Source organism: Hypomesus transpacificus, chromosome 9, assembly GCF_021917145.1.
Source record: "Hypomesus transpacificus isolate Combined female chromosome 9, fHypTra1, whole genome shotgun sequence".
NCBI classification, from domain to species: domain Eukaryota; kingdom Metazoa; phylum Chordata; class Actinopteri; order Osmeriformes; family Osmeridae; genus Hypomesus; species Hypomesus transpacificus.
In genome coordinates, this window is record NC_061068.1 from 9,455,151 (window position 1) to 9,482,462 (window position 27,312).

The 27,312-nt window shown below is 41.3% G+C and overlaps 4 protein-coding genes across 8 annotated transcripts; 1 reads left to right on the forward strand and 3 right to left on the reverse strand.

Moving 5' to 3' along the window:
• Nucleotides 1-207: 207 nt before the first annotated feature.
• On the reverse strand, nt 208-7,361 carry tatdn2 (TatD DNase domain containing 2). Of its 2 annotated transcripts, XM_047025956.1 has the most exons (12): nt 7,042-7,361; nt 6,885-6,930; nt 6,264-6,371; nt 6,013-6,138; nt 4,668-5,571; nt 3,923-4,030; nt 3,522-3,840; nt 2,982-3,389; nt 1,770-2,840; nt 1,544-1,671; nt 1,031-1,214; nt 208-908 (listed from the first exon to the last, which is right to left on the reverse strand). In XM_047025956.1, the coding sequence occupies exons 5-12, from the start codon at nt 4,739-4,741 to the stop codon at nt 768-770; spliced, it is 2,433 nt and encodes an 810-aa protein (XP_046881912.1). In that variant the 5' UTR covers nt 4,742-5,571; nt 6,013-6,138; nt 6,264-6,371; nt 6,885-6,930; nt 7,042-7,361; the 3' UTR covers nt 208-767. The 2 variants fall into 2 exon arrangements, with proteins under 2 accessions (XP_046881912.1, XP_046881913.1); XM_047025957.1 differs by lacking the exons at nt 4,668-5,571; nt 6,013-6,138; nt 6,264-6,371; nt 6,885-6,930; nt 7,042-7,361 and adding an exon at nt 4,434-4,465.
• A 670-nt stretch (nt 7,362-8,031) lies between these two features.
• vhl (von Hippel-Lindau tumor suppressor) lies at nt 8,032-9,663 on the reverse strand. Its single transcript, XM_047025961.1, has 3 exons — nt 9,212-9,663; nt 8,869-8,994; nt 8,032-8,617 (listed from the first exon to the last, which is right to left on the reverse strand). The coding sequence occupies exons 1-3, from the start codon at nt 9,405-9,407 to the stop codon at nt 8,406-8,408; spliced, it is 534 nt and encodes a 177-aa protein (XP_046881917.1). The 5' UTR covers nt 9,408-9,663; the 3' UTR covers nt 8,032-8,405.
• A 536-nt stretch (nt 9,664-10,199) lies between these two features.
• LOC124471458 (vasopressin V2 receptor-like) lies at nt 10,200-13,189 on the forward strand. Of its 3 annotated transcripts, none has more exons than XM_047025958.1 (3): nt 10,200-10,317; nt 10,635-11,555; nt 11,732-13,189. In XM_047025958.1, the coding sequence occupies exons 2-3, from the start codon at nt 10,700-10,702 to the stop codon at nt 11,938-11,940; spliced, it is 1,065 nt and encodes a 354-aa protein (XP_046881914.1). In that variant the 5' UTR covers nt 10,200-10,317; nt 10,635-10,699; the 3' UTR covers nt 11,941-13,189. The 3 variants fall into 3 exon arrangements, with proteins under 3 accessions (XP_046881914.1, XP_046881916.1, XP_046881915.1); XM_047025960.1 differs by having other exon boundaries at nt 10,312-10,367; XM_047025959.1 differs by lacking the exon at nt 10,200-10,317 and adding an exon at nt 10,395-10,475.
• Nucleotides 13,190-18,289: 5,100 nt separating this feature from the next.
• On the reverse strand, nt 18,290-27,312 carry crbn (cereblon). Of its 2 annotated transcripts, XM_047025341.1 has the most exons (11): nt 27,206-27,312; nt 26,544-26,650; nt 26,218-26,420; nt 25,901-26,050; nt 24,893-25,055; nt 23,939-24,001; nt 23,694-23,778; nt 23,418-23,533; nt 22,332-22,396; nt 21,013-21,144; nt 18,290-19,975 (listed from the first exon to the last, which is right to left on the reverse strand). In XM_047025341.1, exons 1-11 carry the CDS (start codon nt 27,270-27,272, stop codon nt 19,792-19,794), a joined length of 1,335 nt encoding a protein of 444 aa, XP_046881297.1. In that variant the 5' UTR covers nt 27,273-27,312; the 3' UTR covers nt 18,290-19,791. The 2 variants fall into 2 exon arrangements, with proteins under 2 accessions (XP_046881297.1, XP_046881298.1); XM_047025342.1 differs by lacking the exon at nt 21,013-21,144.

Here is a 27,312-nt window from a genome sequence, read left to right on the forward strand (position 1 = left end):
AGTTGTTTCTCTATAAATTACCAACAAATAACTCAATAGAAGTACCTATGGCTTGACACCCACACATCTATACAAATCTTTAATTCTAAAGAAATGCCTGAATAAATAATGATCATTCTATTCCTCATCATACAATAATGAAATCAAGATGAGAAAAAAAAAAATAATTTAATGACAGCATTAAATTACATAACATATTGAGGGATGGAGTTCCACAACAACAAACTACACCAAAATCAACCCATTTGACAACAGTCACTTAAGAATGCAGAACAATTAAAAACAGAACAGAGATGTCAAATGACCATAACAACATATCAAAATCAAACCAATGACAAATCAAATGAATACTAAATACCTAAAAATGTTTCTAATAATACACAGCAACCAACAGCAGCCTCATCACGTGTACCACACCAACAGAAGTTTGGGTCAGACTGAGAATCCTTTAGTTTAGAGCTTTATAACAGGAGCTCAAACAGAGCACTGCACACCTGTTCTCAACAAAACACAGGAATAGACTTATGCCAGCAAAAGTAAACTATTGATCCCATTACATTTAACAAGAAAAATACTATTGACATTAAAGGCCTTACACAAAGTAAATAAATATACATTTGATATATTTAAGAGATTTATCTTTACTTCTGAAAAGCAGACCAATTGCAAAAAAAACTACCAAACTATTTCAGAGACCCAATTTCTTTCACTTTTTATGCATGCATGGTTACATCTGGTAACCATGGTTTGCTTTACTGTCATCAGGTTTATACACCATAGAGTTGAGTGGTGTTGCTTCTGATAGTGGTAAATACTTTGGCGATGGGCTCTCTTTTTAGGACGCTAATCTCACGGACAGTGTGGATGCCCATGCCAGGGTGGGCAAACCTGCACACATCTCTACTAACCTGGCGAGACAAAAACAATCAATTAACGTACATGAGCAAGGCTGTCTTCTACACCATTCCAACTGTTGACTCAAAATGCAAAGAAATGTCTCAGAGAAACTCAATTTTGAATGTGTGTCTACCTTATGCGGTAGAAAGTAGGGTGCATCCGTTTCCAGGACGATCCGTTCAAGGGGAATCCTGCGCACGGATTCTCGAGCCTCAGTGGCTTTGGGGTAGGTAATGAGGCCAGTGAAGCCTACATACAGGTTAGGAAACGCATCCAATAACGGCTCAATCACTGAGTAACTGTTGGTGAAACAGTGCCTGAAACACAAGATTACAATAAACTGTAAAAAATGTGTAACACATCTTCGTCTATTGAATACACTTTATAAATAGCTATCGGCCTGTTTTCATGCCAAGCTGTCAGACTTGTTTCGAGACATCTTTACAGTTGTTCTCATTCTTTCTGTTGTAACTTTTCCAAAGAGCCACTGTTGGGGTTTGTTCCATAACAGAAAAAACAAAGGCATTCCAGTGTGTCTGCACCCATGTAGCATACATTAGCCTAGTGACAGGGTTAACACAATTGTATTTTAAAATTATTTGTTGTTTGTATACAGTCATTCAACAATGAACACACGCCTTCAAACCTGTGAATCTTGTAATCGCGGGGCACACACTTCTTCATGATCTCAAGCAAGTCTTTGTCTGCATCTCTACAGTGGATCACAAGAGGTTTTTTCATGGCCACTGCCAGACGCAGTTGACGCTCAAATACCTGTGGGGGGCGCCAAACCAACACCACCATCACTGTCAAACCCAGGTTTTAAGCATAGGAATTAAATGAATGAATCTCCCCAAGGAGTCCAAGCCCACCTGCTTCTGCTTGACCACGTTGACTGAGTTTTTGTGGGAGTAGTCTAGGCCGATCTCTCCAAAGGCCACAGCCTTGGGGTGCCGCATTGCCATCAGGATGTTGCGCTCCTGCACATCGGAGTAGTCCTTAGCAAAGTGAGGGTGGCACCCAAACGCACCCCACACCAACTCTTCTCCTAGCAGCCCCTCCCACAGAGCCTCCCTCACCATGATGCGAGGGTTGCAGAAGTCAGCGATGCAGCCATGGAACTCTGATGGGAAGCTGCTGCGGTGCATGCTTCGGAACCGTGCAAAGGTGCCAACGAAACCCAGCTTGCCATACAGCATGTCCAGGTGGCAGTGGGTGTCCACAAACCCCAGCTTGGCCTCTACCCGTTGTGAGGGGTCACATGTCCAGATAGGCTCTGCCCCGACTGACATCCTCCTAGTGATGTTGTCAAAGGCTGTGGAGGAGTGGCTGTCCAGAAAGGCATCAGAGTACCTCCGGGGGGCAGGGTGACAGGGGGGATAGGGGGAGAACAAGCTGTGTCCTAGAGGCAGGATCGCTGAAGTGGACACTGGGTCTTTCCTTGAGCGTATGGGCAGTGCAAAAGGGTCTGGGGACATGAGGGCACCTTTGGTAGGTCGCTGGTCCCACTGGTTAACCACACCCGTCCTGGGAGTCTCTGGAGTTGTGCTAGGGGATTTGTAATTCCTTCTTTGCTTCCCTGGGAGGGCTTGCTCAGGAGACGTTAAGCCTGTACTCCATGACTGGGGGGAGGTGAGGTCTAGACACTTGTTGGAGAGGTCAGGACTTCTCAATCCAGGTGAGGAGAGAGAGGTGAGGGAGGGGATCACTAGCCCCTGGGTAGGCAAAGCAGGACTGCTGGGTTTCTTGGTGCCTATAGAGTAGTTTTGTGGTTTCATGAAGTGGGAGTCACGATTGTAATTGTACTTCAGGGCAGAAGGTGTCGACTCACTGATTTCATCTTTACGGCTTGGGAAATCTTTATCCTGGGAGAACGTCTTAACTGCCACAGGGTCCTCAGCATCTGACCAATCAGGAGAGTCACCTGATTTGAAGATCACGCTCTTTCAAGGGAAAACATTGAGGACAATTAAAACATTATACAGAAAGACAACTGATACAAAAACTGGACAAAACTCTGCTTATTCTGAATTAAGCCACACATTTGTTGAGCTAACAGTTAGTCTTTAATCTCGGGAACATACCCTTGTATCTTGCTCGAGAAAAGCGCTGTCTTCTAGCTTGTCTGTGTTGACAAATACCAGAGGACGAATCCAATTCTCGCCTTCTTCCTCAACAGTAGCTCTACCATCAGGCTCGCTTTCTGACGGGGCAGAGCAGCAGCTCAAGTCGAAGTCTGTACTTCGATCTAACTCTTGACTAGGCATCTCATCACTTGTGTTGAGTGTCAACTTCCTGCTAGGGAACTTCCGGGCAAGAGAGGGGCTCTTGGCTCTAGAACATTTGACTGGGGATGAGGTCTTTTTTTCTCGCCCAAAAGCTGCAGTTAAGGCCTTCCGGTAGATTGCCTTGGATCCTTCATCTGGAGTGCAGTTTTTCCTCTTCAAGGCAGAAGAGATAGGCGAAGATGTGGTACCATCCATGAACATTCCCTGAATTAACACAAAAATGCTTGACTGAGAATGATTTACATTTCTCAGACTTTAAGGACAGAAAGAAAAAAAACTTTCAAGTCTCCAAGTTTTAAGGAAATTTTGTTTGTGAACAAGACGCACATGACTTACCTTGGAGGGATTGATGGATTTAAGATGTTTTCTAGAAAGCTTCTTGACTTTGTCTGTACCTAGGTTACTCCCATTCTGGGTTTCTGCTTTCCTCTTGGGTGTGTCTAAACAGATATTGCCCAGTTCTCCAACATCAGAAGACTCTGAAGACACATTTAAAACTGTCGAAGACGGACTCAGATCTTCTTTGGGGGACATACTCCAACGAGATGGTTTATGTTCTCCAACATTGCTCTTGTGGAACTTAGTAGGGGAGCATACAGCTGACCGTAGCCACTGAAACTTGACCTTCTTATTGTTGTCCATCTTGTCATTGACACTACAGAGAAAAACGATTGCGTGGTTAGCATCCATGGCTTTATAAAAGTTTAAATTACAAAGCCTAGTAGATAATGTTTTACCATTCAATGTTGCCATTTAAATGTGCCTTCCTTTGTTTCCTGTAGAATGGCACCTGAAACTTAGTTGTCCATCTTTTTTTCCACGTTGGATAGAGTAGGGGCATTTCCCTTAATTAAACAAACACGTGGGGAAACATGAGAAAACCGGTTACAGCCTGATCAGAAATATTGACATTCAAAGCGTTATCTTTTTTTTATATACTTTCAAAAAGCAGCAAGCTAACTAGTTAAGTTAGCTCTTGGTATCAAATTAGCTGGCCGGGAAAGGCATCTCATAGTTGTTCTGTAGGTTTGTGCTAGCAAGCTAATGATGGCACAGCTGCAGACACTTCTAGCAAGCTTTACAACGAGTTACAGTGAGCCAACTGTCCGTTCACCCTTCACATTCAATCAACGTAATTTGCAAAAACATGACCAACAGGCCGATCCAGTTCTCAAGATTGCAAAATTATTTCTGACAATCAGTAAAAACCATATTGCGAAATATATTTGCAAGGTATCAGCTGTTTACCTTCCGTTTGAGAATGGCAAAGATTTACCGCCACCCCCACGTGTAAAACGGAAACCATGTGTTCTGACTGTTTTGAAGTGCACTTGTCTTATGATCGACTTCACTTGGTTACCATTTGGAAAAATCCAATATTATTTTGTAAACTGACATATTTATAACAATATCGCAGTCAATGTAGCCTACTTAAAATCACATTTAATTAAATATGTAGGTAGCGTGGTTTTACTAACTGACCTGCTTTTCATGATTCCACTATCGACGTCTGCCACTTTTGACACAACTGGTTGTCCGCAGCCTATGTTAAGCATGGGAGTTAAGCATATTGAAAAAGCCTAGACAATTTAACCAAGACACAGCTTTTTGAAAAGAAAAAAATCAATGTGATAATCATCCACAGCACATTCTTCAAACAGAGTTCAGTAATCCGGACCCCAGAGATCCCAGTGTTTTACCACTATTTTGTCAACCCGTCAGAATAGTGCAATAACAAGATTACCATCAAACGTACAATGTTGTTGACCTTTTAAACTATAATAATCCAATTAAACAGCTGTCACAATAAAATGGTTTTCCGGTGCAATTACCGAGCCTCAAACATATTATTCTTCAGATTTTCTTCCAGTTGAGTCTTATTTATTTAGACTCTATTATGGCTAACAATGCTATTTAACCTACGTTAGTAGCCTACAGGTAAATGTTTTACTATTGTTTTTTGAGATTTAACGTTAACATGTGACAGTCAGTTTGAGTACACACATGAGGCTATATTATTTCAGAAAACGTAATATAATTACATTTTGAAATGGTCAGTAGAGTGCACTGAGTCTACTATATTTAAGTAGGCCTATACACACACCACTACACATTTCTGCAGTCATAGTCACAGAATAGGAATTTATTCTTTATTACAAATACTGATCAATGTGCCCCGCTACAAAATATAATGTCAAAGTCAGTATATAGCTATCCTAAGAGGGGATATTAATACTTATTCAGCAATAGAAAAAAATAAAAAATAAAATAAAGTAATTATGACAAAGTTTCATCACGCTTCTAACATTAAAAAGAGTTACAGATTCTCCTTAGACTCTGGGTAATCCCAGTGAGGTCTTGTATGCTCCAAAACTGCAGCCATTACCTGAAGAAAGAAAAGTCAGGATAGAACACACAGAACATATCAGAACACACAAACATATTTATGTCAAAAACAGAATTGACAAGGCCAATAGATTACATTTAGAAGTACTATAGTACACTGTCCCACTTTCCAAAACATCCTCTAGAGCAAATACTGTCACCTCATTGTCTGCATTGGTTTACATTAAGGAGATCCTAGATATCTGTTATATTCAGTAACCATCAATAACCCTTACATGAGAATAGATATGGAGGAATTTAACTGAGAGGTGATTTTGAGGGCTAGAGCACAGAAAGGGATAGCATTCATTCCAATACGTATAGGGACAGATCCTACAGACCCTCACTCCAATGTGTATGTGAATGTCACACAGACCCATACCATTAGACACATGTTAGTAAGGAGATAGGATAGAACAGTGCTTGCTTATTAGAACCTCACAATTTGGGACTTTCTTCTCGATGAGCCAGTAGCGGAAACCCCTTCTGGCATTGTCATTGTACTGATTCCTGTAGTGGGACAGGTTTTGAACAGAAAGACCAGCCCTTCGAAAACTAAGACTCATACCTGAAAAAGCAAAATTGTATTTGCTACAAACATCCATGACTTGAAATCTGAACATGTTTAGTTTGATCTTACTGCTGAATAAAAGCTTTAATAAGAATTACCCAACCTCATAGAGGAGGACTTACCTTGTGGCCAAGGAAGGGTTGGACTATTAGGTGTGGTACCAGTCATGTTTTGTGTCACAGGTAGTAGAAGCTGGCTGCTGTGTATGGGTGCAATACCATTTGGGGATTCTGATGAGGAAGAAGAGGAGATTGCACCAAATGTCCCTTACACCAGCTAATGCAGTTGTAACACCACAAGCAAATATAATCTAGTGCACCATACTGGTATCCCCAGCCTACCAAGGCATACTACCCAGATCCATAGAGTTCCTCTCTATAACCTTAGAGGACTGACAAGCACAGAAATAGACATTATAAGCTAAAGGTAATGCTAGGTAGCCTAAGCAGTTTGGGAAGAATTGTTTTCTTTCAATTTACATTATTATTATTTTTTTTAAGATACTCACAAAACCTGTTACTGTTGAACTTGAGCTCTACAAACTTGAATTCAGCAAATAGGAGCATTATACTATGCAAATATTGGTTTGTTTAAAAATATTTTTTACATCTAAAAGAATAGGAGCCATTTTTACATTTTTATTTAATAAAATGTGTTGACTTAATTACATGTATTTTCATCAGGTTTGATCACAGAACAAAATAACATTGCATTTATTCAAATTTGTGAAAGATCATATGTACCTCTCTCTATCATGGTAGCAGGCATTGATGAAAGATAGGTTGGCACCTAAATATAAAATGTGATTAGTAACCTATAATTCAAATGGGTTCACTTGTTCTACCCAATCAATCACATTCACAGCTATTGTGTAATGTTAGTATATTTGGTAAGACTCACTGAATATGTATTTACCCTGGTCTTCATTTTGGTCCAATGGTCTGTGTGGACAGGCGGAAACCTCACAGGGTGACTCTTGGGCCAACATGTCATACTGTAGAAGAGCAACTCAATTAAAATGTACTGTATATATAATCTACTAATACCGACTGGTTGTACATTAACCATACAGTTGGTTCAGTGGTTTCAATCAGCACTCAAACATGATTAGGTTAAAATTGTGTAACTCGAACCACAGAATGTCAAGTGGGAACCAACATGAAACCTTACAATTTGACACTTCCTACAATTCAAGAAAAATATTTTATGTGGAAATACACACATACTGATATGGTTTGGAAAATACAAATAAAACATTACATTTCAATATATGATATACTTTTGGAACAGTGACATGTATATTCACTGGCTTTCACTTTGTATATTAACTTTTTTTTAAATCAAATACATATAGTATTATAAAAAAGGGGATGAAGACTAAACTTACTGCTGTTGTCTGAAAGGACTCAGGTCCCAAGTTCTCTTCATTTCCATGGCCTGCATACTTCTGCCACTTGTCTCACAAAGCCAGGGATAGATTGTGTTTCTATGTCACCTAGCAACAGTTCTGCAACAGTATTCTATCTCTTGTCAGTACTGGATATAATTTCAGTTACTTAAGTTACACATCTAAGCACATCTGTAAATGTAGAAGTTAGAAAGAACACACATACCAGTTCAGAGTTGAACCAGTCTATTGTAACAATTCATCTTGGTTAGTCTAATTATGAGTGTCCTATATCCACCTTATGCAACAATACTAGTGATTATCCCTGACATGTCAAACTGCCCCATATAATACCACCCTTTACATCCTAAAATCTTCTCATCTGGTGTACTTTTAGGACGTCACACTTTCACTACTCGGGTGAAGTGACTAGAGTACTACTTTATGCATCATATTACCTATATAGTAAAATGGGAAATGTATCCCCAAAAATGACCAAACCACAGATTTCAAAATAGGTTTAATATACAGGTATAAATATGTATTTACACATTTAAATCTATGGTTAATTTACAAAAGTAGAAAAGGTAAGTTAATATTTTCAGTAAGAAAATAATATTCTCAGTACTGAGCATAACATTGTGATTACTAATCCTTGTATCTTGTTCATATTATACTGCTCACATTTACGCTTCACAGGATTGAGGTCAGCGTTATCCCACACAGGTCCATACTACAGGGCATACTCTTAAATATTTTGTTGGATATGATAGAGCAGATAGTGTGTGTGTGTGTGTGTATATACTTTTTACAGTTTTTCTATTTGTAGGATGTCTTATAAACAACACTCAATATCTTCACCAGCTGGCCTAACTTCTCAATGCAACTGGTCTCCTCCCTCAGCATGGTTTGGCCTTTTCTCCTCCAGGTGCTGTCTCACACGCTGGCCAATGCGTTTGAGGTCTTTCAGCATACTAGGTTGATCCTCCAACTCCTCATGTAGGCAACGGGCTATTTCAAGTCTCCTGTAGTCCTCTGACCGCACAAGCTGCCGGACAACCTGGAGGGCACGCTCTTTCAGACTGAAAACTGAAAATGATGTGAAGGTGTTCATTGAGCATCATAACTATGGGATCCACAAGTCAACTGAAACGGTGTGAACACACCAGCGAGAAAGCTTTCAGCTACCAAAGACATGTTTATTGATGCTTCGAAACATCAGATCTTCTTTGAAACATGTATCTTCTAACAGTTATTGATGTCTAATGATTTTGTCATTAGGCTAGTTCAAATAATTTTTCCACCTAAATAAATACTTAAATAAACGACGTGATGTTTACCTGGTAAGGTGATGTTGATGAAATCCGCCTCTCCTGTTCCTGTCGCTTTAGGCAGGAACAGCTCTCTTGTGTTATTAACCTTGAGTGGTTCGTCTGTCTCAGCGTCTCTGAACATCCAGGGGTGGCCTAGGCAAAAATAGCAGAAAGCGCTATCCATCTATCTTAACCCTGTTTACACCAAGAACAATAGACATGTGTACGGCGACATGCCATTGTTGGTCTTCTCTTAATATAGCAATTACAACTCAATCAGCTACCTGCGCTAACTCACTACTAGTACAGCTAGCCTTGTTAACTTGTCGTATAAACATCTACCAGGCTAGCTCATTCTTTCACGACTTACCGACATATGTGTTCATTTTTCGACCTGTTCCTGGATGTAAATCAGCATAGGCCTGAGGCTGTCCGCTGAAATTAATCCAATACATCCGTGCTGTCCGAGCACTTCGATTACAAAACACAGCATACGAAGGTATTCCGGTGTTCACGGACCTAACATATTGGAGCTGTTCGTGCTCATCTTGAACTTCTTGAGGCATTCTGTGCTAGCTTGCCGTCGGTAGTCCCTTTCTCTTGCACTTAAATTCGAAACAGAAGTAAATTACGTTTTAAAATGTAGCCTACCCTACCAGAAGAATAACAAACGTTAAAGCGGAGTATTTCTACAATTATCAAACATATAAGAACAACTGTTTGACAAACGTTTGTCGCACATATCCTTTTTTTGCAGGCGTTGTTTACGTTCTGTAGCTAGTCTTCTTTTTCTGGAACAAACGTGGTGCGTCAAGCAAATGAGAGCTTTTATTGGTCGTATCTAGTGTCAATCAGTTGCAGGCAGAGTCAACTCACCGTGACGCTAGAGTAGCCTACTACTTGGGAGAAGCAAAGGCCATACACTTGGGTTCAAAGCCACATGTACAAATTCGGATCACTAGCTTATGAATGTCCCATTTAACATTGGTAGTAATTCAGTGTGATGTTCTTGCAGAGGACCCCAAAGAATATTTGAGGTGTCTTGTGGTTCTTATGTTTGTGTCTTGTGGTAAATGTTTTCGGTCATAGTCTATAGTTTCAATTGAGGTTGACACTACCAATAAAGGAGCAAAAACGTTTAACTTGCTTATTTTAAGGGTAATTAACTCACCCTACAATAGGCCTAAACATAAAATATAATCTGAATAATTTAACTTCATTCAAGAACACAAAGTTAAGTAAACTTTCATATTTCAATAGGCCTAACATTGATTAGATATCTATTTGTCTAACGATACATTGTAAAACGTGCAACTCCGATCTTGAAACATGTAGAGTGGCAGTCGGTGGTGCTGATGGATAGCTCCTCCCCGCTTCGACACGCGGCTCCTATAAAACACCGAGCGACAGCTTCAATTCTTCTCCAACAAACACTGACTTCTGCGAACCTAACTTCTTCTAAAATACAGACTATCAGTGAGTTTATTTTTCTTTTAACTTTTCTAGTATCATATTCAAACACTATGGTAACTATGGTAATTAATTCTGCCTACTGCCTACTCACGGAAAAAAAGAAACAGAATCAATTTGAAATTCTGGTAATGATTGGAATTCCACAGCTGAATGCATATAAGGTCTCTTTTCAAAAAGCTTTAGAATGAAACAATGTAAACTGCGTGGCTACAACAAATGAATGTGTTTGTTTAAATTTGGCCTATGTTTTCTTCTGAGCATGCAGGACATGGGGTCAATGTATAAATATTTCTAATATAAATATTTACTTCTTATTTTAGCAAAGGCAGCCACCTAAAATAGTGTGCATTGTCGTTGGAAGGCCTTGCCAAAGCTTTCCATAAGTATGAACCCGTTCAATGGAAGTAACTACAGCCAACCTATGGAGTTGGAGGACCTTCCCAGAGACGAAAATCTGGCTAAGGCAGAGATCGCGCTTCTCAGTGTGATATTCTTCAGCGCAGCCATCCTCAACACAGGGGTTCTGATGATCCTCTGGAGAAGACGCAAACAAGTGTCCAGGATGCGCGTCTTCGTGTTTCACCTCTGCTTGGCAGACCTGGTGGTTGCATTCTTCCAGGTGTGCCCACAGCTCATGTGGGACATAACCGACCGGTTCATCGGGCCGGACCTTGTTTGCCGCTTAGTGAAATATCTGCAAGTGGTGGGCATGTTTGCCTCTACCTACATGATTGTGGCAATGACCATCGACCGATATCAGGCAATCTGCAACCCAATGGTCACATTCCAGAGGAGGCGTGCGCGTTGGAACATCCCTGTGTGCGTCGCCTGGACGATCTCTCTTCTGGGAAGTCTGCCGCAGATATTTATCTTCTCGCGCGTCCTGTTGGCGCCGGGTGTCCATGACTGCTGGGCAGATTTCATTCAACCGTGGGGTCTAAAGACGTACATCACGTGGACGACCCTTGTCATTTTTGTCCTTCCCATATTCACCGTGGTGGTGTGTCAGGTGCGAATCTGCCGAGCCATCCAGATCAACCTTTATTTAAAGACGCACCAGGACAACGCAGGGGTAGCCTTCCCTCTACCTTCAAGAGCCAGCAGCGTGGCAGGTGTGTCCAAAGCTAGGATCAAGACTGTGAAAATGACTGTGGTTATCGTGCTTGCCTACATCATTTGTTGGGCTCCGTTCTTCACTGTCCAGCTTTGGTCCGTTTGGGACACTGATGCACCAACAGAAAGTAAGACACACTTTTGATACAAAATGATATTGTCATTTGCCAGCCTACAATTGAACTATTTTGTTTAAATAGGCCTCCTGTATTAATACATTGTCTGGCCGTTTGGGAGTAGGTCTGTGTATAAAAAGTCGCACCTTTACGCACATCATTGCTAACCATCTCATTTTTTTATACAGCAGCGACCTTCACCATCCTGATGCTTTTGGCCAGTCTAAACAGCTGCGCGAATCCTTGCATCTACCTGTTCTTCAGCGGTCAGCTACCTAAGAAACTGGTGACAGCTCTTTGCCAGAGGCACTCCGACAGGAAGGACTCCATGCACGATGAGGCTACAGCTGTCAGCTCGCTTTACATGAGCTTTAAAAGCCTCTCCGACTCAAAATAATTCACGTAGTAAATGATCGATAATGGTGTGGGACACCATGGATAATCAGGACAAAGGTCACAGCCACTGTCTCGAAGCAGTGCAGATAACCGACCTTTTCCTTTCTAATCTGACCCCTTGATATCATGGTCAAGGTATGCCAAGTGAACCATCGAACCGCGTAAGCATACCAATGAAACCAGAAATAGGTTGGATGAGCCCTAAAAAAGAACGAGGGAGCTAAACAGAAATGCGCTGTGAAACCTGGTGTTGCCAAAGCCACAGCTGATGGATAAAATAAAGCCGTAGGAGCGGTGGCCGTGAAGCAGAGAAGACAGACAATTGTGTCTAAAATGGTTGTTCAGTTTAGTGGTGAATATTATATTATTTTAAAAGAGTATGATACCGTAATTGAAAAAAAAGTATTCCAAATATCCCATTTATTTAGTGTGGGGTCAGATGGCTGAGCGGTTAGGTAATCGGGCTATTAATCAGAAGGTTTCTGGTTTGATTCCTGTTGTGTCGCTGTGCAAGGCACTTCACCCTACTTGCTTCGGGGGGAATGTCCCTGTACTTAATGTAAGTCGCTCTGGATAAAAACGTCTGCTAAATGACTAAATGTAAATGTATATATCCTACATAGGCTTATACACAAAATAACTAAGCTACAGTGTACTGGCACAGCTGAATCAGGCAGCTCAGGCTATAGACATAGGCCTATAAGTAAAAAAACAAAACAAAAAATACCATAGGCCCTACCTACAATTTACGCACTTCTTTGTCTATTTTACGACCAGGATTCATAGGCTTTATCTTAGTGAGAATGTAGGAAAACTCCAGAAACTCTTGAACAATTTACTTCCTGTTTGACCGGATAAGTCTGTTGTGCAATCCTAACATGTTTTTCAACATCAATCCCTGTTTACTAAGACCAAGAGACCAAACACAATACCAATATGCACACAGACGTTGACTCACAGTTTGTAACGCATTTTAAATTCCTTAATTCATTTCACAGCCTACATTTATTCAACTGTGGAACACATTAACTACGTCTCATTCAGATGCTGAATAGAAAAGCTAGAGAAATAAAAGTTCATGAGAAGTGGAACTGTTTCGTGCAATGTTTTGTTTGTATTAATGGCGTCTTAAAGTGTCTGTGTGTATTTATATGTTACATTGTGTAAATCTAGGTGCATATTATACTGTAAAGTTTCATCTTACTCTCTGTATTGTATTTTATGAAGAAAGATAACTCTCTGAAACAATAATAAAGTGTTACATTCCTGAAGAAATATGCTGCTCTTCAAAACTGTCACTGTATGTCCTGTCATTTAATTGTAAAGGGACAACATTACACCAGTTTCATACTGGACATGTGACAATGGTTGTTTCTTTATGCTCCTTTAAAGGTTACAACAAATAATCTCCATGATCTTGATTAAGTGGAGGAAACAGAACTAGTTTCCCAGATATGGATAAAGCCTAATCCTAAAGTAAAAGAAAATGTAAATAAAGATCTCCATTGAAAATGTTTTTAGTCTAGGACTAAAATCTATTTTTTATTACATTGGCCAGTATTTAAACTTAATTATACGACACTTTCCAAAATAACCTTATTAAGAAGAACATGAAATGTGCACATGGTTAAAAAAAATGAAAGTGAATAGATTAAAAGAAAGTTACAAAGTAAAAAAACAACAAAGAGCAACTGTAAGATATGTACAATACATTAATCGTCCGACAAACACACGAAAAACACAAAATATCTTACTACTCATGTATCAGGATGAACATTTGGTAGCTGTAATTACAGATATAGTGTACAGTAATATGACAAAGCATCCATCTATCCATCCTTCCATCTTGTTCCTGTTATGCTCTCTTGTCCACTTAAATGCTACATCATAACAAAAGCCTCTACAGGTGCATATTTCTCATCTCTGTATTATTGATTTTACGTCTGATGCATAGACATACACAAACCTATGGATAATTGACGTGTCCTCTACCAGCATGTTTTATGTGTGTTTTACACGTGTGGAGGAAAAGGTGGCCAGGGGGGTGCAGCCTTTTCCAAAACAAACACCTTTGTCTGGGCTTACCTTGCACAAAATAATCAGCGAGGATAAGAGGTAAAGCAGTTAGATGTTATGACCAACTGTGTTGACAGCAAAGAGAGCAGACACTAACCCCTCACTGGACCATTAGCAACTCTGATGCCTAGCTACTGGCATTATTAATGTCGTTGACCGACCATTATTGCTGTCACTATAGAGACACAGTGCCAAGTCCAAATTGCAATGGCAGTCACAAGGAATTGAATTTTCACAGAGAATGTTTATGTACTATTTGTCACAACTACCTCAAAAGGGTATGGTCAGTTTTAGATATGTGTCTGTCTATGCAGATGATTAGTACAGATAATTATCTCAAGAGGAAATGGAAAGGGGAATTGAACCCTTTCTCTCCACATCTGTGGAATGATTCATGGCATTTTCCATAAAGAAATTGTACTTAAAGCACTGCATTACTGTTTGTGTTTAGAAGATGTGAGGGACTTTATAAAGACTTAATTCCTTTATTATTAATATTTTAAATGTAAAGAGAAGAGGTTGCTGGTGATATACCATCACTGAGACTGAGGGGGAGTTGCTATTGCATGAGTTGTCATTTGGCTCGACATCATGCAAACCAGGACTGATTGGAGGAAGAGGGGTACTGTTGTTTACCATTGCTAAGTAGCAATTGTTACGTTTTAAAGATTTGGCAGCTACACTTTAAATATATTAGAACAGTCCCTTTTGAGTCTGGCAGTGAAAGTTCATAATGTCACCTTAGAGAACAGTTCTTGTTTATTTACATATATCAAGCATTTGATGGTTCATCAGCATCCATTCTCTGACTGTCCTATTGCACAATCAAGTCCAATCAGAGCCCTTTTTATACCCACACAGTGCTAGCAGGTGAGGAAAAGGAGAGGGGGCTGTGGGCGTAACCACTGCTGATGTGCTTAGCTACAGCTAAAGTGTATTAATTGACATCACACAGATCCCACAGAGTGGGCGAATGAATGAAACTTTGGAGCTATTAGAAGGCCCATTCCCTGCAAGGCTCTGTCAGGGTAACAGCAAGGTACTATTACATCAACTTTTTTGCTGTGCTCTTCTACTCTCTACTGGCCACGTAATGGCATGTCGACCAGGAAAGCAAAACAGAGACAGGTGTTTGTGATAACATGAAAACAAATAAAATTGGTTGCCAACCACTCTGTGACTCACTTGTGTAATATGTCTTTTAGGCAGAATGGGAACACTGAAAGCCACTTCATTCCACCAATCTCTGAATGTAGCCCAGATCCTTTTGCTATGAGTTATAGCTCATTGTCTGTAAAGTCTTTATTCAGTTTTGGTAGGTATATCACAGAGATGAATGTTTCTGGAATTGTAATATTTCAAATAGGGACTGAACTTTCTTGTAGGAGAGAGAGCAGTTTAATTGGACAGGATGAAAGCAGATAGCTGTAGATAGAGAGGATAAGTGGGACCTGGACTAAAGTGTCTGGTGGAGCCGTATTCTGACGGTCAGTGCAACAACATGAACAATTCTCTCACAAGGACACACTTCACCCAGTAGAGAAGCTGACAGTACACAAAGCCAAATGTGTTCAATAGCCTTCAGAGGCCAGACATTACATGACATTCAACAACCTTCTTTCCCATGAGCACCTTTGAAAGAGGATTAATTAGCAGGAACATCAATGTGGGATGTGAAACAAACAACAATCTTTTATCGGAATAACACACGCTGGGTACTGCGGTTTAAGGCAAATAGCGGTAAATCAATTTCATTTTTACTGTTGAGAAACCATGCAGTGTGTTACACTGATAATCTGACATCAGACACCAAAGTTATTGTTGTGTAAACTTGGAAATCCGCACCAGGTTCTTGGATACCTTATACATGCTCTCTGAGTCCTCGGGCAAGCACATTGGTCATGGTGTAAATCACACCCAGAAATTGAAAATGTAGTTATTAATTCTATGATAGATCCTTTCCCCAAATCACTGTAGTGCAGAGGAGGGGATAACTATGCTGAATGGAATCCTTCTCTTCTTATATGAAGGTATTCATGTGACTGGGAATATGTGTGTATGTGCATCTGTTTGTAAAAGACACATTTGTACATAAAGACAAGTGCCAACAGAATAGAGCACAAACACATACAAAAAAACAATACACTAACTACTTCTTCCTGCTTATGTGGCATATTTCCTAGAATTCACATGGCAGGGCTCATCAAATGAATCATAATTGCTCTTTTCTTTTCATGCTTTAAGCATCCTGCTTTATCCCGCTCTGTTTTAAATATTAAAGGATTTTTCCACACTGCACATTTACTCACATACATGAAAGACATTGGTGTCTGTCATTGTGCAAAAAAGGATTGGTTAGTGCATGACACCCTTCTCAAGTCTAGTTACAAAAAAGCAGCAGGCCTTCCTTTTCTAACATCATTATTTGAGAATGTCTGTGTGACTTTCAGTTCACCAATTCCTGACACTGCATCGGATGTAGTGCAGTGCATCCAAAGCTAAAGGAGGTGTGATGAATAAAGCTGTCAACCTAAGCAGAGCATCGTGCTGTACAGTGTAAATACTTCCTGGACAGTGGAGGAAGAGGGAAAGACAGAGAGACAAAGAGGAAAATACAGACAGAGAAAGAGACAACAGACAAATGTAGAGGATGAAAAAGGACGTAAACTGAATTGTTTTAAGGATCATTATCTAACATTTCATTGTAGTTTCAGGGAGAACATTTTAAGGAATCCTAAAGGACTTGAGTGATCAGAGAGTGAGAATTAGACAAGAATGAGAGACAAAAGCAGAATCAAAATGTTAAATTTTGTAAATTTCTGTAAGTATGGGCACACTTCCATAGTTCCTCTTCCCTGTGGGATTGTCACGTCTACCTGGAGAACCAGGGCCAGGTGTGTGGCACTTGCCTCTTGTCCACACTCCCTCAGCAGAGTAAGACTGTGAGGAATGTAGACTACCCACTGCTGGTGTAACTACAAGCTCCTTTTTATAGTACAGAGCACCAGTAAACACATTATACAAAAGTACACACACAAACGAACTATTTTAATTTTTTGGAAAACTGGTGCTAGTGTAGCTGGTGTAGATTGGTTAAACTCACTTCTTAGATATGTAAACAGACCACCAGCGCCAGCAAATCACTAGCTTTATGTTGGCGTAGCTGGTAGTGGTCTGTTCAGAATCCTGAGGGCACTGGGCCGTTTTAGCTTGCCACCCATATGTGTTGGGTGAAACCTGACCTTTCTCAGTCACAACCACCTTTCTTTCATGCATTCTCACATCTTGGTTCTTTTCATGAGCTCATCCTCTTCACATCTTAGCATCTCAGCACTCACAATTTTTTCTTTGACAAATTGTTCTTTTCATTTTTCTTTTCACACGCCTGAGGAGTGTGTCACCTTTCTTTTTCAGAAAAGTGATGAGAGAAAGGCACCAGCCTGTGTTTAAACCCTCCAGTTGTCTGAGCAGAGCATGGCACACCACACGTGACAGAAAATCTTTCAGGAAGTTTCTTGAGGAGCTTCCTGTTTTAAGTTGCTCTAAACAAGTCATTCCATAATAAAAACAAGGACTCTGCTGTCTGTTCTAAAATATTCCAAGTGATCATATGCCAAAGTAGGTTTGGGTGGGGCACATGGCAAGATGAAGACCATCCACTGTCCACTGTCCAGCCTGTGATTCAGAAAGACATGCTGCTCATTAGAGTGGCCTGGTCTGGTTGCCTAGCTGCTAAAAGCCTGGATGTTTGTCTCTTGTGTTTTCTTATATCAACGTATTAATGCTCAGTGATCACTGTACACTGTAGAATACATCCTATTAGATACCAGCAAGACCGAGTTCATTTCAAGTCACTTGTGTTTACTAGCGAGATAGTTCCTTGAAAACCAGTGAATATTCAGCAATTTTCTATTCACAAATCAAAATCTTTTGAAATGATCTTACCTTCTGAAAATAAATAATTAAAAACAAGGGAGACATACTTATAATATAGTTATTGGAAAGTTTTTCTTAATCACAATGGATGGAACCTGGTGGCATTGCAAGGTTTATTACCAACTGAGGGGAGCACAATCTCAAAAGACAGATTAAGCAATTTTATTCATATTGTTCAAAGACCACCTAAATATACATTAGTGTCAATGTGAACTGGACTGAGAGTTCATTGCACCACATATTTTCTAGACTCACCGGAAATTAATCCTCCACTGAGCATTGGGGGAAAGAAAATCGTGTCCAAGATCTGTTCTGCTTTATAAAACAACCACAACATGTTGTAATGTAAAACATTTATTGCATCCAATTACTTTGCTTTGTGACACTTCAAAACAAAGACGTACTTGTTCCAACATTGGAAATACCTGTAGGCTACGGAAGGGACCAGCAAAGATACAATGTAGTTATATCAAACCAGAGTTGCAATCATGGCTTGGTTACAGTTATATTTTTACAAACATGAGCCAAAATAACCTTGGAAGTGCAATTTTGAAGTACTAGAAGTACAATTTAAAAGCCACTGATAAAAGAAAAAGTTCAACTCTTGATATGACATTGCAATTTACCACTTACTGTTCCAGGTTATTCTATAACTCTGCAATAACATACCTATAAGACACTGATAGAGAACAAACAGTAGTCCAGTAGTACACCAACAAACCTTGTCAGTAATCACAAACATCCCAAACACAAATAATCAGGGAAAGGATCGACTGCTGTTCTCAAAAAAAGTCTCAGTAAATTCAGTGCTTTCTGCCCTAACCCAGTCATTTTTACACCAGGCATCGAACATGTAAGCCTTCACTCACAAATATGAAGAAACTCAAAGTGATGCTCGTCTTCATAGGTCCAGTATCCTGTGACCCTAACCCTATCTTTCTTTACAAAATATCAATATAAGTACAATTTCTCTACATGTATTTTACATATTCTCTTTTGACAAATCAATGTTATAATACAAAGAAAATGAATAACATGTCCCAAATGCATGACATAATAGCCAGACATGTTGTCATTCCACCTTGCTCAAAATGCAGGCACATTTGTGCCTGGCCACCAGACTAAACTCTCAAATATCAATACACAGCCTTGTGTCCCCAAGTCAAAGCATATGATATGATCTTCCCAAAATAAACAAGTTCCATCTTTAATCTTGAATAGTTTATCTCTCTGCTAAAGTACACTGTCTCAAAGAATGACGTAGGTCTAACTCTGGACCTGAATCCAAAGTGAATCTCTATTGATTAGTTGTTGTGAAACACTAATAAGGGGCTAGGAATTTCTCCTGACAAGTGTTTGGAACCCTCATTGTCTCTCCCAGCTTGACTGCATGCAGGGTCACACACACACACATCACCGTACGGTGGAGTGGACAGGGTGATGCATATAGTACCGAGCATGTGTTGGTCTTTAGCAGAAAGTAGCAGTAGATGTAAGAGTAGCATGCTATTAGGATGATACGCCTGCCCAAATCAATAATGGTTTCACCCTCCTGTATACCTTATCCCTCCCCCATTCTTTTAATTTAGGACAAAACAGGCCCCTCTAGTTTTTTCTTTCCTTCATTTTCTGTGTTGTAAAGTGTCACTGAGAGGTTATATGACCTTTACACTAACATGATAGATTTGCTGTCAGGGCTTTCGTCAAGGGTGGGTGGGAGGTACTGATTAGTTGGGGGAAGGAGAGCAAGAGTGAGACAGGAAGAGAGCGAGGGGGAGACCTTTGTCAAAGGTTGTCTGGTAGAAGACCTGGGTGCCGAGGGGTGTGTTATGGTCGGTGGTCACAGGCAGAGCAGGCGAGAGCCTTCGTCCCCTTCTTCCCCTTCACTCTGAGGGATCCTTGGCAGCATGGCAGAGCGGGTCAAGCCCCAGAAGCGGGCCGGCGCCAAGTCCTTCTTTGTGGCCGTGAACTTCCAGCCCATGTGAGAGCCACAGGTCTGGCACTGAGCGATGGTCCAGGCGTACCTGAGGAAGGAAATACGGATTGTGGTCTGTCTTTCTCAACCTAGCAAGATTGGGTGAGGAGTGAGGCTAACCGGTGGCTGATATGTCGCTACAAAGACAGCTCTACTCTCCCTTTTTCTCATATATTGAAATTACCCAGACTGCGGTTAATCAATGCAATCCCTTCACTTATCTCCATTTTCTCAGCTACCAGCTAATTTCCTTCACCGATCTAAGTCCTGGCAGCACTTTGATGTGGTCACAACCAAGGCCAGGCACACTGATGAGAAACTGCAGCTTACATCTGACACCTGTCCAGCTAAGACTGTTCTAAACCTTGGGGCTGAAACTGCATTCTGGAGCTGTGTGCAAGCAACTATGATTAAATTATTTCTCTCTTTCTTTCATCCCCACCATACACACTGTGAGCATAAGTAGAGGCAGTTACAAAGAATGGCAGTAAAATAACAAATGTGCTTCGTGACTAGGCGCTGTTTAAAGGCTGGGGTGTTTAGACTTTACAAGAGTGATTGAGCTGCTGACACAGAACTGGCCTCTCCCTCAACCCTCTCCAGATAAGTCAGGCTGGGTCAATACCACCTCAGTTAACAATGATACATAATGACAGACTGGTGTAGTACCCACTGGAATACTAAGCAGCCTTGGAAAGATGAGGAGAAATTGAGGAATTCTAATAAGGCACCACATATTGTACTGATGCAATGCCAAAAAAAGACTGTCCACCCAGGAGCCATAGACTTGCAACTGGCAGCAACTAGCAGCGTGGGATTACTTCCAGCCCAAATATAGTAAGGAAGCATGTCCATGAACTGCAAACACAAAGCCAATTAATCATTTTAACAGTAATATGATCGGTTCTCATAAAAACCTCCCTTTTGAGGTTAATCTTTCATTTAGAATAACACAAAAGTGTAAGCAGAGAATCTTTTGCACACAATCCTATGTCCATCTGTTTGAGTGAGTCAGTATTCACGTAACATGAGCCACTGAGTTGGGCATGAGACAGAGGTGAAGGGGGTGGGGGAAATATGGGTTACCCTGGAAACCAGCTGTGCAGTGTGGATGGCCTGCCGACCAGGTTGAGGTTGCTTGCTTTGTAGACGGTGAGGGTCTCGTGGACATAGCCATGAGGGTTAACATAAGCTGCCATGGGGCCATACAGAGAGAGACTAAATGAGGAGATGGAGGGAGAGAAGAGGCATAGAAAGAGAGACACACAGACGGAGAGAAAAGGAAAGGGAGAGATCCTGTTAGACAAGCTCTATTGGTTTAGCATTAGCAGTTAGCATCCTAGGAGGGCTTGACAGAGCTGAAACTAAAACCAGATTAAGATACAGTGTACTAGACTACAAGATTTGAACTGAAAACTAATCTTGCCGTCAATTTGTTATTTTACAAATCAGAACACAATTCCAAATTGAAATCTATCCGGTTAAATCTATCATTTAAGATCTGTGACAAGGACAGAGAATACGAAGTGTACTTCTCCCTCCATCATGTGAAGGTGAAAAATGGGTGGGACACCTCAAGTTAAGTTGTCAGATGGAGGGTCTGGTTGTTCTCTAGCAGGGCAGCACAAACACAGAGCACACGTACACACAGGAACCTGGATCATTTCACTGGCTCCCCTCTTGGTTGCATGCTTGCCTTAAAATGAGATTGAAAATCCCAAACATGCACGTTTCTGTTCCTTGTGATGGATGCTGGATCTTTCAGTCAAATCAACCATTTCAATTGGACAGGCCAACTATCCCCATGACTACACAGCCATTAACAGAGAGGATGGCTAAGTGGAGGTGTAACACGGGTCATCTTCTTCATTTCAGCTTTATTCTAATCAACTGTACACTGTCTGGCCTCAAAGAAACGCGTCATTGTTCAATCGAATGCAGGCTTCATAGTTGATTGGAATCTGTGTGTGTGTGTGTGGATATGAACCAAGCCTGTGATTGTTTATGCCCTTGTAGGTTTGTCAAATGTCATACTTGTGTGTCCACACAATTGAACTAAAAAGGTCAGACCATTAATCCCCTGCAATGACAAGACCCTGGCTTCTAGCCAGACGGTGGACAGAGTTGGCGAGGCGACACATGAAACGGGGAGGGTGCGGGACATGATTGAATTGACAGATGAGAGACAGCCTGATTCCATTAGTATCAACGCCCGTCTCATCTAAAGCTCTGGTAACATAACCCCCGCTGCTCAGCTGACAGTGGCCCCCACGGAGAAGGGACTCGGGAAAACACTTGCACAAAACACAATCAATAATGTGAAGACAGTGTGTCAATCCAGCCTCCAGACACATCCAGACCAGGCGTGAGACCAGAGTGAGACATGGACCCAACCTCCAGCTCACCTGAAGATCTCATTCTTAGTGGTGATCTCTGTGTCGTGGCAGTTCTTACAGCACAGAGAAGTGCACTGTGGAAGAGAGAATAGACACAGTTCAACAGTTGTATTGTGTTACGGCCACATATGTTGTGTTCTTTGTTTGTCACTTCCCTTCCCTTTTGGGGCATAACATATTGCCATGAGGACTTCATGTTCAGTACACCAGGCATGCAGCAGCAAAATAATTTCTGATAATCGTACCAGCTGCCTCCCCTTCTACATGGTTATTTAACAGGCACTGTAATTGGCCCAACAGATGGGTATGGTCAAAAGTCGGCCTCTGTGAAGCCTCTTTGTAAATGTGTGACATCTTCAGACTGCCCTCTGCAGATTATAAGAGTTTAACACCAGCTAATCACTAACATACAGGTTCCCAACATGTTGCGATATGACTGAATGTTGTGGATCTATCTGTTTGAGAATGTATAAGATGTAGGATATGGGTTGATGTTCTATCAAGTATGTTGTTACGCAAAATGTTTTCTATTTTATGTACTCAGACAGTCTCTCACACAGAGAGAGAGAGAGGGTTAGAGGGAGACAGAAATAGAAAAAACATAGCCACAAACCTAGAGGTATTCCAGAGCTTAACAGTTTAATAACTGTGTTCCAGACATGTGTGCCGTGCTTATGCCACTGTCACACTAACAGGGTTTCCCTTGGGCTGTTGATGCAGAGTGAAGGCACTCAACTGTGTATGCCAGAGGACCTTGCTAAATTAGTGTTGGAGTAGAATGGTCTTACTGCTGTGCAAAGGAAGTTCTGTTGCAATGTTGCTGAGGGACAGGGGCTTAAGATTAGGGAGATGTGCTTCATCACTGAAAGAGGCCCCTGGTCCCTGGCCTGGGGAGCATCTCACTAAGAGCATCTGAGAACCGGAGATAGGGGGGTAATGATCATCTCTATATATAGGCAACAGCTAAATATACCACAGTACATTAGGAAAGGAGGGCTTCAAACAGGTCACGGCAAGGAGAGAACAGGTTTGTTTGTACGAGGTAGGGTGTCAGGCGGGTTAGGCATGTTAAGCGTGTGCGTGTCTCCTTCTCACCCGGTCCATTATGTCCAGCTCACAGCGCAGCCTCTGGATGGCACTGCCGATCTTGAGCAGCTGAAGCCTCAGGGCATCGTCTATGGGCAGACAGGCTGCTACTCGGTAGGAGAAGTCTAGGCCGAGAGAGAAGGGAAGGGGCAAAGAAAGAAAGAAAGAAAGAAAGGGTAAGAAGCTGTGTCACGTTAGAGAAATAAGACAAAAGAGAAAGATGCAGGTACACACATTTTCCAGATATAAGGGGGGATATAGAATTCAAAACCTCAAATTACTGACCAATGGCATTTGTAGGGAGGGAATCATCCTTCAAGTTCTCATCCCACTCGTGAAGCTGTTTCTTTACTCTGTTCATCAGAGTCTCCTGGGGAAACACAACCCCAGGACACAAGCTTGATGAGTGAATGTGATGCTTGTCTTAATACATTAGAACCCATCAAAAGTGTACAGTAAAAATGTGTTACAATGTTCCTCAATGTCTCTGTGTGCCATTGGGAGAACCCCTGATAGCCTGCAGTACTCACAGAGTCATAGAGGGCATAGACCCAGGGTGGCCATGAGGTCATATTTGCACACTGGAACTTCCTCTGAGGAGAAAAGAAATAAGTTGCTTTTCCAGGAAGGCAGGAGAATATAGGAGGTGTCAACAGGTTATTAGAGTGTTGCTCTTCTTCTTTTCTTGTTGTTTTTGCAGGAAACATTTAAGGTAAGGGACAATCCTTACCTTAAATGGGCTTTAAGAGGTATTGTTGTAACAAACACAGAAACACAGGTGACATTGCATCAGTGGTTGCCAGGTTTATTTAACACCCTTCAAATTTTCCTTTTTTTTCCCCCTTTTGATCTCACCAGCATGAAGAGCACATATAACTGAAGATGATCTCTTCCAACATTCTAAACAGACAGTTTGCCTCCCCATCATGTAGCTCTCCACACCCTGTCACTCCCACTCTCGTCACACTCTTTCGTCAACAAGCGAAAGCAATAAAAATGCTAATGAGAGTTGAGATGACATGGCAACTATGTATTGTGACACGGACACTGCCAATTTAGCCGTTCAGCAGAAGCTTTGATCATTAGCGACCTACCCAATAGGTATGTTTCTCTAGGGTAAGTGAGTCATCATCAACTAAACCTTGAAGAAAAAGTGACACCACCGGCCACAGCACTAGATCTTACACCCTTTTCTCCATCCCCACACACCTGACATCTTTTACACTAAAATTCACTCCTACCAATAGCACAGTTTATCATTTCACCATTAATAAAGAAAAAGACATGGGATGAATTTCTGACATTGAATAACAGGGCGTGAAGAAAGTGATAATTATGTGAGTAAATATTTTGCAGGAAATGTCACCTTAGCTTCTGTGGCTTATCATTTTTAAATAAGACCCATACAAGAAGTAGCGATCCAAAACCTGTGTGTGGTAGGGTTGAACAATACACATATCTATGTATGTGCATGTGTGTCTGACCTGGCGATAAGTGTTCCACCAGCACTGGGCCTGCTTGCAGCTCTGTGTGGGAGGTCTGGAGGAGGGATGCATGTGGAGGCGGGACAGGGGAGTCAGCTGCACCGCTGTAAGGGGGTCTGGTAGGATACACTCTGGCAGGATTTGCACCTTAGCCTGTCTGATCCTGAGAAGGGAGAGGAAAAGAGGGTTTGAGAGAGTTGCATCAAAAGGCAACCGAGTAATGAGAGATGTGCTCTAAATACTTATGAACTAAAAGATCCTACAAACCTACCTACCTTAAAGTATTTATTTTTGTAAGAATAATACAGTCTACACGGCCTCGTTAATGAGGAAGTGTCCTTCTTGGTACCGTGCACATACAGACACAGCATTAAAACATCTACATCATGTAAAACATCACTTCTTTTAGCACAGATGTCCACATTCACTTGACAGTGACGCCACTTTAACAGAACAATCGCTACACCAAAAAGCAGCATACTTTAAGTCCAAATGATGCTTAACTAAATGTTCAGCCCTCCACACTTAAGAGACAGTGAGTTCTCAAAGTGAGATCCATTCATTTTCTGCAGGCACACCATGACATGAAGAGCTTGTCGATGTTGAAAGGGTCTACAGCAGGTTGCTTCTAGTGATAGGAGGCAGTATATATTTTGTTTTTAAACAACAACCACAATTGCCAAACCGCCAGTGATAGTGATAACTGTTGTCAGATCTATTGTATACTTGTTGTTGGTGGTGACAGGGAACAGCGAGAGACAGAGATAGAGAAAAAGGAGGGGGGGGGGGTTGATTTGAATGAGACCGTAGGGAACATGATGGGAGTGTGTCCTCTAGTGGTTACTTTGATATCCAATTCTTAATTGTAGCTGTGGCCCTTCAAATACACATTCTTCATGTAAATATCAATAATTATTGTATAAACAAGGATCTGAGTGTGTCCATCTCTGGTATAAACTAGTTAATATGAATTGGGTGTGAGAAGTTCTGATTCTGCTTGTTGATTACCCGTCAGCCTGAGTTCTGATCTCGTGGACCTTGAATCTCTGCCTGCCAATGGCCTTCACTTTCACAGTCTCGATGCCATACTCCTGCTCCTCTCGGTACGCATAGATCTCAGCTGTGGTCCCAAACTCAGCTTGTGGATCACCTGTGTCACTGGGAAGAATACAGAACATGCAATTGAAAGAAGATTCATTTTAGATACTTGCCTCATTGAGGTCTTGCCCTTTCGGGCTCTGTCTGAACATTCTCCCTGTCACTACCCTACAACATTTAACCCCACATGCCCAAACTGGATCTCCCTCTCATTCCTATTTCTGTACCTGTGAGCGAGCACGGCGAAGGTACGGTCTCTCTGGATTACAGTGCGCATCATGCTGACTTCCTGTGGCCTGAAGAGCTGCAACGGCAGTGTCTGCCCAGGGATCAACATGACTGATGTGTGCGGCAGCACTGGGATGGTCTGGCAACTATCGTCATCATGCACTGTACGACCGTGGAACTCCTCCATGTCTGCGCCCAAGTACTGGAAGACCCAGGGAGGTGAGGAACAGATATTCTTACAGTCCAACAGGAAGTTACATCGGGTGATTTATTCAATTAAGATCAAATTGTGTTAGGTACGACATTTCCATGATGAACTACTCACAGAGTGTGAAGTGGGAAGACTGGGGTCAAAGTTAATGCTGGGCTTTTCAGCATCCTCACTGTCCCGGTCTTCGGTCTCCATTTCGTCTTCCTCTTCTTCCTCATTGCCTGCATCATATCAAAGGACAAAAACGATATGTTTTGCATCTGAATAATCCATCCCAGCCTCCTGCTTAAGATACATCCCTGCTATGTGCTCTCATCTGCATGGATTTACCATAAAATGAAACAGTCAGTACATATTATAGGACTAAGCTTCTCACATAATGCACTTCCTAATCTGTATAGGCCTATAATGTACATTCCATGGAACGCTTGGAAAATTGGACACCAACTATGCACATTTGTGATTTGGATTATACTTTCTGTTTCACTTCCACGGCACACAGGTACACTATACATTCAAACTAAATACATGTCAGCCCTCACTATACAGGCTTTGAAGAGGAAGATTCACATAATTCAAGTGTGTTGCGTGAATTAATGAGTAAAACCCGTGGCCTTGCTGTCTAAGCAAGACCGAAACCAAGTAGGCTACATACTAGCTAGCACTAGTTAGCTAACATGAGTCTTTGCTTGGTTGCAAGACAATAAAGTGCAATTAACAAAATGCAGTCATGCATCATTCAGCTGGTCAGTGATATATTGAAGCTCTGTAAGTACCAGGTATTAGTTGTAATTGGTTGCCCATGTTCTCGTTGTTGTCGCCTCCACCCCTATCGTCAGCCATATCCCTCTGTTTACAAACTTAACACTTCTTCGCTGACGTT

What these genes read in the sequence shown, in the direction of transcription:
- vhl (XM_047025961.1), bottom strand. Translation starts at nt 9,407, where the DNA reads ATGCCTCAAGAAGTTCAAGATGAGCACGAACAGCTCCAATATGTTAGG. An exon ending in AAAAATGAACACATATGTCG is followed by an intron (nt 8,995 to 9,211) that starts GTAAGTCGTGAA and finishes ATTTTTGCCTAG; the next exon opens with GCCACCCCTGGATGTTCAGA. An exon ending in CATCAACATCACCTTACCAG is followed by an intron (nt 8,618 to 8,868) that starts GTAAACATCACG and finishes CATCATTTTCAG; the next exon opens with TTTTCAGTCTGAAAGAGCGT.
- LOC124471458 (XM_047025958.1), top strand. Translation starts at nt 10,700, where the DNA reads ATGAACCCGTTCAATGGAAGTAACTACAGCCAACCTATGGAGTTGGAG. An exon ending in CACTGATGCACCAACAGAAA is followed by an intron (nt 11,556 to 11,731) that starts GTAAGACACACT and finishes TTTTTTATACAG; the next exon opens with CAGCGACCTTCACCATCCTG.
- crbn (XM_047025341.1), bottom strand. Translation starts at nt 27,272, where the DNA reads ATGGCTGACGATAGGGGTGGAGGCGACAACAACGAGAACATGGGCAAC. An exon ending in GTCTTCCCACTTCACACTCT is followed by an intron (nt 26,421 to 26,543) that starts GTGAGTAGTTCA and finishes TGGGTCTTCCAG; the next exon opens with TACTTGGGCGCAGACATGGA. An exon ending in CCTCCCTACAAATGCCATTG is followed by an intron (nt 23,534 to 23,693) that starts GTCAGTAATTTG and finishes CTCTCGGCCTAG; the next exon opens with ACTTCTCCTACCGAGTAGCA.
- tatdn2 (XM_047025956.1), bottom strand. Translation starts at nt 4,741, where the DNA reads ATGCTTAACATAGGCTGCGGACAACCAGTTGTGTCAAAAGTGGCAGAC. An exon ending in TTAAATGGCAACATTGAATG is followed by an intron (nt 3,841 to 3,922) that starts GTAAAACATTAT and finishes TTTTCTCTGTAG; the next exon opens with TGTCAATGACAAGATGGACA. An exon ending in ACGTGGTCAAGCAGAAGCAG is followed by an intron (nt 1,672 to 1,769) that starts GTGGGCTTGGAC and finishes CGCCCCCCACAG; the next exon opens with GTATTTGAGCGTCAACTGCG.